This window comes from Macrotis lagotis, chromosome 2, assembly GCF_037893015.1.
Source record: "Macrotis lagotis isolate mMagLag1 chromosome 2, bilby.v1.9.chrom.fasta, whole genome shotgun sequence".
Lineage (NCBI taxonomy): Eukaryota > Metazoa > Chordata > Mammalia > Peramelemorphia > Peramelidae > Macrotis > Macrotis lagotis.
Window position 1 is genome coordinate 55,036,455 of NC_133659.1, and position 14,252 is coordinate 55,050,706.

The following is a 14,252-nucleotide window of genomic DNA, read 5'->3' on the forward strand; positions in this document are numbered from 1 at the left end:
GATCCATCTTTCCTAGATGAGTTTTATATATATTGTCAAACTAATCATCATCTTACCAGGTTGTCTTTCCCCCTATGAAATCCTTTGCAATATGGCAGGTGTTGGTTCAACTTTTGCACATTTCTATTGAGAAATAAGAGCAGCTTGATGCTTCTTCATTGGAAATTGTGGATGATTGACTTCTGTCTCATCTTTAAAAGTAACAGCATAGGTGATAGGAATTATCCCCCCAAAATAAACCCACGTAATCCTGCTAAGCTTTCCTTCATTCTGCAAATCAAATAGAGACGTACAGAGAATAAATGTCAGAGCTCAGAAGGGACCGGGGACAGCATCTAGTACAGATCCCTCATTTTACAGATGAGATCAGCAGGTGATCGATCATCTATGGAATGACTTCTCAGGTGTCACAAAGCTAGTGGCAGAACCAAGTCCAAAACTGCTTCCCATTTCAAACCTCTTAATCTTTAAATTCTCATCTTTTGAAAAATCATGAAGCCTTGCTTTCCCTTTTCTAGGAGCCCACACATGTTGAATTAGATATCTAGTTGGGGATTGGGGTAAAGTTTTCTCTGGTGTGTTTTTTCTTTCTTTTTTCTTCTCTTGTCTTTATTCCCCCGTTTATCCATTTGGCATTGTTCATGCGTCAGCCTGTCTCTTCCTCATGGCTCTTCCAAGGGTTGGAGGAGGCAGAGGGGAGGGGAACTTGTGCTGCAGTGCTGCCTCCTGATTGGTTGGCTGGGCTGGACCGGACTATAAAAGAACCTCAGACATGTTCAGAAGGAAGACCCTCAGAGGATTCTGACAGCATCCTGCCCGAGACAAAAAGACTCACACAGAAGCTCCAGCTGCTCCTGCCCCGTTTCTCATCTGCACTTAGAAGACAAACCAGAAAGCAAAATGTGCAAAGGACTCGCTGCCCTGCCAGCCACTTGCTTGAGGGGGTAAGGTTGTTTTCATGCATCTATTGGAACAGCTGGGCTCTATTCATCTTAGACTTCTTGTGCAGAGAGGGTCCCAAAAGTCTTGATGCAGTTTTGAGTTCAAACCTGACAGAGTTTGGAGATATCCTGTATTTGCATTCAGTCAGTGCAGCATCTATTTCTTAGACTTTTCTCAAAGACTAGATATAAATACTGACTTAAGGGAAATTCTTTTCTCCTTTACTTCTAATACCTATATGCCACATAGGTCCTTTAGTCATACCTAGAAGACTGTGGGAGAAGTGGTAATCTTATGTCTCAAATGTATCTGTTCCTGTAATATCTATTTCTTAGATTTTTCTCAAAGACTGGGTATGAATAACAACATAAGGAAGTTTTTTTTCCCCTTTACTTCTAATACCTATATGCCATATAGGTCCTTTAGTCACAGTTAGAAGGTTGTGGGAAAAATGGTAATCTTATGCCTCAAATGTATCAATTAATGCAACATCTTATTCCTAGACTTTTCTCAAAGATTAGATATAAATACTGACAAGAGACATTTTTTCTCTTTCACTTCTAATTCCTCTAGTAATAGTTAGAAGTCTGTAGAAGTAGTAATCTGATGTCTCAATGTATCAGTGCAACATCTATTTCCTAGAATTTTCTCAAAGATTAGATATAAATACTGATTTAAGGGATTCTTTTTTCTCCTTTACTTCTAATACCCATATGCTGTATAAGTGGTCCTTTTGTCATAGAAGTCTGTAGGAAAAGTGGTAATCATGTCTTAAATATGTCAAACTCTGTATCATTGTCTTTGAATGATGTTCAATTAGTACTGCTGGTATGTAGATTTCTGATTGCATCTATTTATATGCTAGTAAAGAATGTTGACTGTAGACAGTTTTTTCCCCATTGACAAATCACTTTATCACTATAAAAAGTAAATTTTTGCAGTGAAAATATATATTTGCTGTGAAAAGAGTGCTCTACCTGACTTGACCTTGAGCAAATCAGCTTTTATTCTGTTTATTCCTCTGTAAAAATGATTTAGATTTTAAAGATTTTAAGGTGTAGAGTTGGATGATCTCTGGATTTCTTTCAGTTCTAGTGTCCTAATTCAGGGACTTTATCATTCTATATTTGGGGATCTATATTATGCTGTAGTATCTTCTGGCATCAGTGAAACACTCTACCAAAAAGGATGTTAAAAATTAATATTCATCAAAAGTCTGGTGACTTGCTGTCTTCTGTTTCCTGCAAGACAGATTTGTAGTAAATAACATAGTTGTTTACCTTTGGCAATCACTTGATTTTGCTACCAGAATTTATGACTTAATTAACAACCAATAATCTTGCCAATGCAGGGAGTCCATCGCAGCTTTTCTTAATTAGGGCTCTGGCTAACCATGGCAATCATCTCTTTCTTCCAACAAATAAGTAACCACAGTGTGTTCAGTTGGACTATGGAGTTTTTCAAATGCTCTGCTACTGTTCCTCTGTTAAAGAAAACTTGCTTTAAGACATTAACTTATTTATTTTAATGATGGTATGTTAGAAATTCATGATTGACTTTTATTAATTAACCTGTCACACTCCCCAGTCCTTCATTATTGATGTGATATTGTTCACAGAGCTGGTGTGTGCTGAGGAATAATACTAAATTTTCAAATAACCAGAGCATGTTTTCAAATTTAGTCTCCCTGTCACTCCTTCCAGCTTTTGAAAGGCTGATCCATATGAGGGCACTGTGGCTAAGGGGAGGTTTACCCTGCAGGCATTCAATATAGAAATCCCCAGAAGATTACTTCTTAAAAATGGTTTCATGTTATTTAACCTTTAAGTAGTTTTAGCTGCTGACTATATATACATGCATATATATGTATGTATATATAGCTCTTAAGAAAATGACCAAAGGAATAGCTCTAGGGCCCCTAACTTCAGCATTTGAATGAGTAAATGAATGACTACTGTTACAACTACTATCTTTTCTCCAATGCTTGTTGCCTTATTTTTTTTTAAAAGCAAATTCAGAGCAAGGTCATTAACCAGAGATAGTAACTTTAAATCGTACTGGTAACTAATTCTAGTTTACAAGATACCTCTGGTTCTTAACCTCCTCCCCCCTGTCTTTCCAAGGACAGTTAGAAAGATACCACTGATCTTAGAAAGGGGGCAGTAACATCTGGGTCTATTCTGAACAGATTAGTGCTTCTTCCTTTTATCAGTTTAAAGTAAGTCACTTAAGCATATCTCGGTCTCAGTGAGCATTTGCAAAACAATCAAATGCAGCCCTGTTGGGAAGGAGGTTTACTCTCAGATTAAAAATTAGACCTGAATTCTGTCCCCAGATGAGACAAAAATGTGAGGTCCAGAGAAATTTGGCTAAGGTCTCCCAGCTTTTTTGTAACAATGAGGGCTGGTACCTATGGACATCTCCTACCTTCCTGCCTATCACATTTTCTACTAAACTGTGAATTTCTTCTGTGCATCTAAGTCTAAAATACCATGCTTCTTTTGATTTGCAAATTGTTAATTACTGGCTAGGAGAATGATCCTACATAGAAATGAACTGTTAACCTAGAACAATCAACAGGTAGCTATCTAGGGAACCTAACAAAGTTGATTAAAAAAAAATACCTCCTTGTGGAAATAGGTGTATCCTAGCTACAAATCAATCATAAACTTAAAAACTACTGCTTTTAATTAAAGTAGGTTGCTGGTGTTAATGACTATTCCAACTACTTCTTCCTAAACCCTGTGCCCAGTTCTCCTCCCCCCTTTCTCAATCTTGAATGTACTTGTAATTTCCTTTATGAGATATTTATTAACATGAAAGTGTATGTGTTGTGGGGTGGGAAGAAGAGGAAGAAAACTGTTGCTCTCTTTTCATTTTGAAAGTTTAACAATACCTTCACCCTTTGTCCCCACCCTACTCCCTTTTGAATCTCCTGGCACTGTCCATCCTCCAGCAACACCCCCCCCCCCAAAAAAAAAAGCCCTGGATATCAGAAACACACAGAAAAAACTGAGCAGTGAATTCTTTGTTGGAGATGCAGGAAGCATCCAGTGCTTCCCCTCCCTTTTTCACTCCTTCCCTCCCTCTGGCCCTCCCTCTCTGATAACTGCATTGCCTTTTCCTTCTTGTCAGCATTGCAGTGTAGCGTGTTTGCAGGCAGCCAGTAGCAGGCTGGGATTTCAAGATACTCAATAGTAACTGTACTCTGCAGAGTTATTTTGTCATACATGCAATCACTGCTTCCTTTCCTATTTAAAATATATATATACATGTATACACACACACATTCACAGCAATTATTCAGATCATGTCTGGGTATTTGGAGGTGGTAGGTATTTTCTTCTAGGGAATTCAATAAACTTTATGATTCAAATTCACTATGTTCTTTGGTAGCTACATACTGTAGATAGAAGTAAGAGACTGAGACCCCTGGTTTGCATATGAAAGTCCCTAAGAGATGTGACCCTGGCCTCCAAGTCACCCAGAAAGTCAAAGGCAAAAATAGAAATGGAATCCACACTCCTGGATTGCTCCTTCTCTGTTGCATTCATAGACTAACTTGCATTTCTAACCTTTAGCACTCAATGAAATGTCATTACTAAGTTTATGCCTTTCAATTCTCTAATGATTATTAAGATTCCTTAAAGGAAACCAGAGACAAGATTATCATCTTTTCTCTCTTAATTTTCCCCTTTCTTAGTGCAAAGGATATGAAACATCGCCTAGGATTCTTGCTCCAGAAGACAGATTCCTGTGATCAAAATTCTTCCCATAGCAAGAAAGACAAAGCATCTTCTTCTCAGAGGTAAAGAGTGGTCCCAAATAATGTCACCATGTTCAGACCCTATGATGGACGTTTCATTTCAGAGATCCAGATGGAATCTCAAGAGCTTTCAAGACTAATCCTCTCATTTTACAAATGGGGAAACCAGTGCTATTAAGGTTATGATTTGTCTAAGATCACATGAGGAGTGAGTGGCAGAACTAGAAATTGAACCCAGAATTCTGAAAATAATGTAAGCTGTGTATTCTACTCTGGCATTCAGTACCTGAGTCAGAAAAAATGAGTTTGAGCCTCTTGCTCTGTTATGTACTAGTCAAGTAACCTTAAATATCATTAATCTTCTTACATCGTTTCCTTATCTATAAAATGGGGATTAATGCTTCCATGACTTACCTTTCAATGGGTATTCTAGGGACTTAAGAGTTAGTGTATAGGAAGGGCCTTTGTAAAGACTAGGAAGTTTTGCTAATGGAAGCTATTATTCTTTGTATAATTAGAGCAAGTGAGTCAGTTCACCCGAAGATGTTCAGAATTTATTAGTAAATCTCTTTGTGTTTAAGAAGTTATTACACCTGAAACCTGGCTTTATATTAGCATCTCAGGTTTTTTTTTTTAATTTCAAGATTCAGCAACTGTAGGTTTTATCATTGTTGTCTAAAGAGGAAAATCAAACACGGATATTATTTGTCTTTGGGTATAGAATCAAAAGGATTTGTTGGGGAGAAGGGAATAGGGAAGAAGCATGTCCCAGCTTTACTTTTAGCTAGGATGAAAATGGGGTTTAGATCTTACAGAATATGTCAAACCACCACGTTCAATTATTCTTTCCCTCAATCCAGTTATCTTGCCTCTATCTAGGTTGAGCCATGAAGAAGTCAAGAAGTGGGCTGAATCCTTGGAAAACCTCATTAGTCATGACTGTAAGTAAATTTGTTCTCCATTCCTTACAATGAGGGAGGGACTGAGTATAATTCTTTTTTTAATTTAGATAAATCATAATAACATTTCAATGGAAGTATTTTTATGTAACATATAAATTTTTTCCTAATAAGGGGGCATTTTTGTATGAAGATGGGACCAATGGCCTTTTACTTTGATCTAGGGAAGAAATAATTGAATTGTCAGAAGAAGGATGAGCTGTTTTTAGAGATGGGTATGGGGGGGGTCAAGCTAAGTGACTTCTCAAATTCCTTCCAATTCTAATTTTGCATTGGTCCTATAGAGAATATAGATGTCCTCTCAGCACAAAAACGTTCAGCACTTCTCTTAAGAAAATAGGAATCATCAGAGCCAAAAGTGTGTTAGTAAATGGAAATTCAGACTCTAAACAGTTTGATAAGTTATGAGAAGGTATAGACAAGTTCCTTTTTCTAAGATCAGATGGTTCTGACCAAGCACCTTGTGGAAGGACTCATATCGAAATGGTAGGACACACTTAGAAAATTTGAAAAGAAAAGGTGAAATAAATGCATGCAAAAACTTTCTTGTTTACTTGCTGTTGGAGTCATGTGATTGGAGGATTCTTTTGAAGTCTTTTTTTCCTCCAAAGATAAGAAGTTTTCAATCTTCCAAGACTAAAGATTTTATTCCTTTAGGTAGATTATCACATGCTGCTTGGTAAATCAAAAATTCTTTCCTGTTTCATGATTTTTATGTAGTTTCAAAAAATTTTTTCTTTAAAAAAAGTTCTGTGGACAGACCTAGTAAGGCACTAGGCAAAGATCCTAAAACAAGCAGCCCAAATGTTTCTGATTCCTTCCCCACTCTCATTTCCCAAGAAGGGGAAAAAAGTCTGATATATCAACCCCAGAAGCAAAGATGTCCAACCTTAAGTGCTGCCAACTAATAGACACCTTGGGGTAATGCTTCCTTCACCAATCTGGTCCTTCAGCTTTGTCATAAATGCAGTAGCTCGCAGGAGGAGCCTAACATGATAAACAGAGGGATGTTACCTGTTTTATTACAGGTGGTCTGGCTGCTTTCAAAGCTTTTCTGAAGTCTGAATACAGTGAGGAGAATATTGATTTCTGGGTCAGCTGTGAGGAGTATAAGAAGATCAAATCACCTAGCAAACTCAGCCCCAAGGCCAAGAAGATATACAATGAATTTATCTCGGTCCAGGCAACTAAAGAGGTGAGTATCTATGGCACAGTGCTGTCTTGGAGAGATGGAGAGAAGAAGCTAGGGAAGGGGAAGTGGTAGCTTCTCCAAGTTGTAGTGCTTGACCTGTATCTTTAATTACAGAAAAAAAGGTAGAAAAAGTATATAGAATGTGAAAATTCTTTTCCCTGCTTCCAAGTCATACTTTTTCTTGAATCCCATTTATCTTTTGCCCAAATTATCTGAGTACTTAAGATTCTATTTTTCTATGTATTTGTGTATGTGTCTCAGCTAGCTCTCTGGAATTATTCTTCCTTATGAATCCTACAGGATGATATGTCATAACATAATTTTTGTTCTTTAACCCCAAGGTGAACTTGGATTCCTGTACACGGGAGGAGACCAGTCGGAACATGCTGGATCCTACGATCACCTGCTTTGATGAAGCACAGAAAAAAATCTTCAATCTCATGGAGAAGGATTCCTATCGCCGTTTCCTCAAATCCCGATTTTATCTCGACTTGGTCCATCAAGCCAGTGGCAGCTGCTGTGGATCAGAGGACCAGAAAGGAGCTAAGGCCACCTCTTTGGACTGTCCTTTGATCTCCCAGTGTGCCTAAACCCCAAGGGGAGGGGAAGGGGAATGCTTCCAAGACTCTCATCTGGAATCCACTAAGGCAAATTACAGATCTGTATTATTAAGCATAAATGCTGTAAACAAGTAGTAGCCTAGTGTCCACATCATGTCCTCATGACAACACTCGCCATCTCAGCCACTGCAGGCATGTGCAATGGTTCATTCACCTGTAGATGTACAGTTTCAGTGTTTAAATGTCTGTTTTGGCATTCATCAGGGCAGGACCCTCATCCAGGTCCCCTTTCCCTATGTGCCCTTTCAGGTTGCGTCAGATTCTCTAAAACTCATTTTCAAGGCCTTAAGAGCTTTCCATCCAGCTCTTGGATCCAGGGCTGACTGCCCTACATTGTGTGGTGTCCATATTTGCTTATGTATCTGTTAGTCGATGCTTTATGCTGTAGATTTTATCTGAGGGTGCCCTATATCATATATGCAGACACAGTTCTAAGAGGAGAAAAAAAGGACCCTAGGTGCTCAGAACTACAGTGTGAATGTGTATATGTGAATATGTATGTATGTGTTTACATGTGCTTGTCACAGGTTATCATTGTGCTTTTGTCCTCAATTTGAATGGAGAAAATCATAACCACCCTTTCCCCTTTGCTAAGTGAGCTTAGAAAGTAACCTTCAAGAAACTGCATGCTGAATTTTTAATGAACTCCATGAAGATAGACTGAAATGTCCTCTAACTTATCCTATTGGACAGATGGAGCAGAGGAAAGGTATGAACATTAGACTTACTGACCTCTTACTATGCCTTACTACTCTTCTGTGGAGTAGTAAGGCCACGAAGTCCATGAAGCCCCATGTGGTTATTTCTCTTAGTCACCAGACTGCAAGGGACTTGTCTAGGATTCCCTTTGCACAAAGCTTTATTAAGCACACAGATGGTTTTTTGTGTTTTCTTAAATGATGATACTGGAGATAGAGAGTGAGATGTATTGGGACTTAGAGAAAAAAAAAACAACAGCCTCAGGTCTTTGCAAACCTACTTACCCAAAGTGTTCTGTCCAATCCAAATTCAGCGGTCAATCTGTTAGATCCAAATGATGTTGCAGAATTCAAAATACTCTTTCCCACCTCTGTATAAGATACTCTCAACATTTTATTTCATTCTGGTTACAGTGCACATTTAATGAAAAGGAATTTTAGAGCTGAGAGGAGCCTGTACCTTCCCATTTATAAAGCCTGGTCAACTTAGTTTATAGTTGAGGAAAGTGAAGCCTAGAAGAATAGAGTGACTTACCCTATCAAATAAGATAATATATGTGAAAATGCTTTGTAAATATAAAGTGCTTTGTGAATGTAATTTTATTTATTATTATTATGATGATGAATTGTTAATCTCATCCTCCTCTTGATCCCTCAGCTAGTTCTTACCTACAATTGCTGTAGGTTTGGTCAAAAAGTTTCAGTTTTATAAAAGTTTTATAAAAGAAATGTAAAGTGTTTTGGGGCATCCCCAAATCCCCGAATGAATTGTCTTTGGGAGTTTGGAAACTTTGATTTCCCCAGTTCCACTCCCCCGCAAAACCTGCACACAAGGTCTGGCCCTGAACTATTAGGAACATGGCAGGATCTTAGATCACAGGGCAAGTAAAAAATGGCCACAGTTGGCTACTGCTTTTTAGAATCTGAGGGCAGGCTGAATACTTGAAGATTTCTCATTTTTGTTATTTATGACTTTGTTTTATACAATGTTTATTATTGTGATGTTTTCTAAGTCAAGATGTTGTGTCAATTACCTTTGAATGGTTGGCGCACTAATTTTCTTCTCATTCTCCCGGAGTTGCCATTTTAAATATGTAACCATATGTGTATATATTCACATGACTATTTTAAAAATCTTTCCCAAATTTTCATATGCACAAGCACATTTTTAGCCTCTGAGTCACTCCCTCAGACTGTAAGATGAAAGCAAGAGAATAAGAATGTGCCTCTGTGGGTGTCCATCTAATACAATTTTGTATTAGACAGATGGGTTCTTTCCATTGTATCTTCCTCGTATCTCTAGCTTTCACATTCCCACTTCTCTCTTATTCTCCCATTCCTGAAGGATGTCCTTTGGATTCTCCTCTGACCCTCATAATATCCCTGCTCTGATTCCTACCCCTCTCCCTACTCTATGTTGGACTCCAGGACTAGAGTCTCAAACTTAAAAATTAATCTGGTTTGTTGTAGTATAATCTTTAGCTGGTACTTGGTGGGTACTAGAGACTGAGAGATACCCAGGAGATCATCCAGAATGAGAAGTAAATTATTTTATGTAAGATTTTTAGAAGTTGACTTTTTTTTATTTTACCCTCAATTCCAGACTCCATCTGGCATAGTGAGCTTGATTGCCAGTGATCCAGGCAGAGACCACACCCCAAACTGTGCATGATCTCCCTTTGTGCTGTGCAGCAAATAACATACAATTCAATGCTGATGCTTCCAGTGGAAAAAACAATAACATATTTTATTAAGGATGAATAAAAGCTTCATACAAAATGTCTGCTTATTAACATATGAATGAGCTGTGATTGGGGATGGTATTATAAATTGGAAAACCAAGAGGGATGCAAACACTCACCTACCCTTTTCACCTTTACATTACATTCTGTGCCAATATTAGCAAAAGAAAACAGAAACCAAATCCCTCCCACCCTTCAGCAGTCACTGACGGCTGAAGGATTAAGACTAAATATTCTACCAAATATTCATCTAGACATTTTTATGAGCTGCTCGTTAATTCCCAGAATAGGAGGTTAAAGATTATACCTATATCTCCTCCCCACTCATGTAATGTTAAGAGGGGTGGGGGTGGGGTCAGTATTTAGATATTCACTCAAAACAGTTTGAGATTATTCCTTTCTCACTGTTGTTCTTCTCTCAACAATTGTAGAACGTTGGGTACTACTCTCCTAAGTCAAGGGCCCTTACCATAGTCAATCCCTTTCTTCCTCCTATATAAGTCATAGAATCTGAGAGTTGGAGTTATTAGACCCATTAGAGTTGCAACCATAAGAAAATACACATTTTGTATTAGAAAATATAAAGAGAAAGTGAAAAGGGATGTGGGAGAAAGAAAGAGATAGAGAGGGAGAGTATCAATTGATTCATGGTTTATAATAAGATGAGAATATTTTTCTCCAATGTATATAAAGACAGTTGAAGGAGATATTGGAGTTCTGAAAACTTGGTCAGGTCTCCTAGATGCCAAAGTCATACACTGTATCCCAAGCCATCACCTTGACTTTTGACCTGCCGTTGAACTGCAGTGATTTAGGAAGAGAAAATGAGACTGATTGTGCAACCCTGCCTCTCTTAAATCTAATTCACCTTTGATGTCATTGGTCTTCTTTGTAAATGAAGGATGAACAATATCACAGTACCAGAGACTCTTGTGAGCACTGTGAATATAGAAATAATAAAGGAGCTTATATTCTATTCAAGAAAAGACAAACAAGAGAGCAAAAAAAAAAAAAGAAGCTAGTACTGGTTCTAGCTTGGGGGTAAGATGAAGAAGTAGTCCAGAGTTTGAAGCAGAGCCAGGTTAGAAATGAAAATGGCAACCATGGCAATTTTCTGCAAATAAAAGTTTCAGAGGAGAAACTAACACATTGGAATGGAATATGCCACAAGAGTGGAGGTGATAACATTATAAGAAGGCTGAAAGATCATTCAATATAATCATCTCCTTTTACATATGAGAAAACTGAGCCTCAGAGGAACCACAACAGGCCCAAAGACACACAGAGCCCTGATTTTAACCCAGGCTTTCTGAATCTCAATCCAGAGTTCATTCCATCATGCCAAATATTGCATCCCAATATTAGTAATAGTCCTCCTTCAGTAGTGAAGACCATGACATCAGGAAAGTGATATTATACCATGACTTGCACATAAGATTGATTATAGTGGGGAGGCGTTGTGGAGAGCTCTCATTCTCACTATCCCATGTGAACCAAAGGACCAGACATGATAAGATCAGGACAGTTGGTGGTGAATGGAGGAACTTGATCTCTTAGAGTCAGGTCCTTTCCATATCACTGAGGTTCTCGAGTGATCCAATAGCGTTGGGTGACAAACTTTCGACAGGTAAAGCTAATCAATCTCCTGATGGCCTGATCATCAATACAGTAACTTTATAGTGACAAACTTTGTACAGTACAGGAAAGCTAACTTGTCTCTTGATTCTTACAAAATGAATGTCTTCTGTAATCCTGCCTCACGGGGTTGTTTCATATCAAGCATTTTGCAAACTATAAAGCACAATATACAGAATAGCTATTTCTATGATATTATAACTTCCAAGGGTTTGACCATATTTCTATATAAATGACTCACAAATGTATTAATCTAACCTTCATCTCTCTCTCTTGCCTTTTAGGATTTATATTACCATTACTAGACATCTCAACCTAGCTATCAAACACATATTACAGCCTCAATATATATATCAAAGCCCAAACTCATTATCTCTCTTATCTAAATCTAGTTCTCCCAATTATTTTGTTAAAAACACAATTATTCTTCTAGTTATCTTGTTTGAGAATCCAGGAGTCGGCCTATACATTTAAAAACAACTTCTAATCTTTTTTTAATATTTTCATTTTTACCTCTTTAACATCCATTACATTCACCCTCTTCTCTCCATTCATTTTTGATTCCTCATGCCTCTTGCCCAGAATATGGAATAGCCTCCTAATAAGTTCCCCTCCAATCCATGGTTTATGCAGCTGCCAAATTAGTATTCCTGATGAACAGCTCTGGCCATGTTACTCCCAAGACAGGACATTTCAATGACTTTCTATTGCCTCTAAAATGAAAAACAAACTTTGTTTGGTATTTGAAAACCATTAAGCTCTGACTCCAGGATATCTTCCCAGGCTGATTACATATGCATTCTATGACCCAGGCAAACTGGACTGCTGGTGTTCCTTGTACACAATATCCAATTTCCTGTGTCTGTGGCTTTGTATGGACTGTCCCCTTGATTGAAATGCATACCACACTTGTATACCTATTGATCTTCTTATGCTTCACCTCCACCTCTAGGAACTTCCAGCTCCCTTCAAAGTTTATCTCAAGGGGTGGCTAGGTGGCATAGTGGATAAAGCATCGGCCTTGGAGTCAGGAGTAGCTGGGTTCAAATCTGGTCTCAGATACTTAATAATTACCTAGCTGTGTGGCCTTTGGCAAGCCACTTAACCCCATTTGCCTTGCAAAAACCTAAAAAGCAAAAACAAAGTTTATCTCAAGTGTTGAAGGAAGGGAAGGAAGTGAGGAAATGGAAAGGAAAATGGAAAACAGTTTAAAAGAGAGGCCAACATCTAGGGAATGGTTCTAGTGCTGAGGCAAAAAAATCATTTCTGCACTCAAAGGAATTTATAATCTAATAGCTTTTATCCTGTTGGCAATAGGGAACTACTGGAGTTCATTGTCTGTGGGAAATGTGTGACATGATCAGACCATATCTCATTTTGATGTCCAATATTGGTAGCATTGACAAGCTGACCCAGTATAGCAGCCACTGATGATCAGGGCTACTTATCTTGTATGTAAATGACAGACTTTCAAGGACCAATCAACATATTTGAAGGCAGATAGGTGACCCCATAGTGCCTGGAGTGCTAGTTTTGGAGTTAAGAAGACCTGAATTCAAATTTGGCCTCAGATAGTCACCAGTTGTTTTATATGGGGTAAGTCACTTAACTTTATTTGTTTCAGTTTCCTTATGTGGAAAATGAACAGGAGAAGCAAATGGCAAACCACCACCATATTTTTGCCAAGAAAACCCCAAATGGGACCAAGAAGAGTAAGACATAATTGAAATACCTCCCCAACAATAACAAAAAATCATGGAAGAACTATATCACCCTGGCCCCATCTCCCCTCTCCCTTTTTTTAATCATAATCCTGACAGAAGGAATAGAGAGTCAGATAAGTTCCTATCTATTCCTTTTTAGAAGCACCTGCAGAGCTAGGCTCAAGTCTAGTTAATGAACAGGTCTGGTTATCCCAGAACCATGGTTAAAAATCTCTATTTTGACTAATAGCTAGAATTTATGTTGTTTTGAGGTTTTCAAGGTGCTTTGCAAATATCATTCCTCAATCCTCACAATAGCCCAGAGTAGATGGTATTACTCTTATCAGATTGCACATGAGGAAACTACTAAGGGGAACTTCAGCTAAGTGACTTGCCCAGGGTCATATAATTAGTGTCTGAGGATTTGAACTCTGGAAGATAAGTCTCCCAGATCTGCCTCTATTTTTATCTGCCTCTATCATCTTTTAAGGACAAGAAAATGTATTTTGTAATTCATTTCCACATATTTTTTGCTGTTCCCAATAGACTATAAGGGCAGCAATTTTTAATGCTAATTTTTTTATTTTCTTTCTAAAAAATTATTTTCTTTGTATTTCCATTATCTGTCTAGCAAGCACAGCATCTGGTATATAGTAGGTGCTTAATAAGTGCTTATTGATTTGAAATGTAAAAAGTAAGGTTTCTGACCAATAAACTATGAACTTTCCCTATGAGAGTTGGGCAAAGGCATTTAGAATTATTCAGTCTAGATAACACTCATTCTCTCCACCTCCAATTTATTCTTTCTAGTTAATTGTTAGTACTTAACTAACCAGCTATACTGGAAGAAGGAGGAAATGGAGCAAGGTGAGCTTTACAAAAATAGGATGCCAGGTCAAATACAAATCTAGGATCTGGAGAATTTATAGCTAGAAGGTTCTTAGAGATCATCAAGACCAAGTTCCTTCATTTACAGCTGAAAAAACAGACAACGA

At 38.0% G+C, this 14,252-nt stretch overlaps 1 protein-coding gene across 2 annotated transcripts; it reads left to right on the forward strand.

The window, feature by feature from the left end:
• Positions 1 to 780: 780 nt before the first annotated feature.
• On the forward strand, positions 781 to 10,238 carry RGS4 (regulator of G protein signaling 4). Of its 2 annotated transcripts, XM_074221874.1 has the most exons (5): positions 781 to 944; positions 4,646 to 4,750; positions 5,588 to 5,649; positions 6,696 to 6,862; positions 7,201 to 10,238. In XM_074221874.1, exons 1-5 carry the CDS (start codon positions 901 to 903, stop codon positions 7,447 to 7,449), a joined length of 627 nt encoding a protein of 208 aa, XP_074077975.1. In that variant the 5' UTR covers positions 781 to 900; the 3' UTR covers positions 7,450 to 10,238. The 2 variants fall into 2 exon arrangements, with proteins under 2 accessions (XP_074077975.1, XP_074077976.1); XM_074221875.1 differs by lacking the exon at positions 6,696 to 6,862 and having other exon boundaries at positions 818 to 944; positions 7,201 to 7,355.
• The last annotated feature ends 4,014 nt before the right edge of the window (positions 10,239 to 14,252 follow it).

Bases quoted from the DNA above. Each gene is read 5' to 3' on its own strand.
- RGS4 (XM_074221874.1), top strand. From the start codon at position 901: ATGTGCAAAGGACTCGCTGCCCTGCCAGCCACTTGCTTGAGGGG. The intron at 4,751-5,587 runs GTAAAGAGTGGT...GCCTCTATCTAG, and splicing joins AAAGCATCTTCTTCTCAGAG to GTTGAGCCATGAAGAAGTCA. The intron at 5,650-6,695 runs GTAAGTAAATTT...GTTTTATTACAG, and splicing joins AAACCTCATTAGTCATGACT to GTGGTCTGGCTGCTTTCAAA.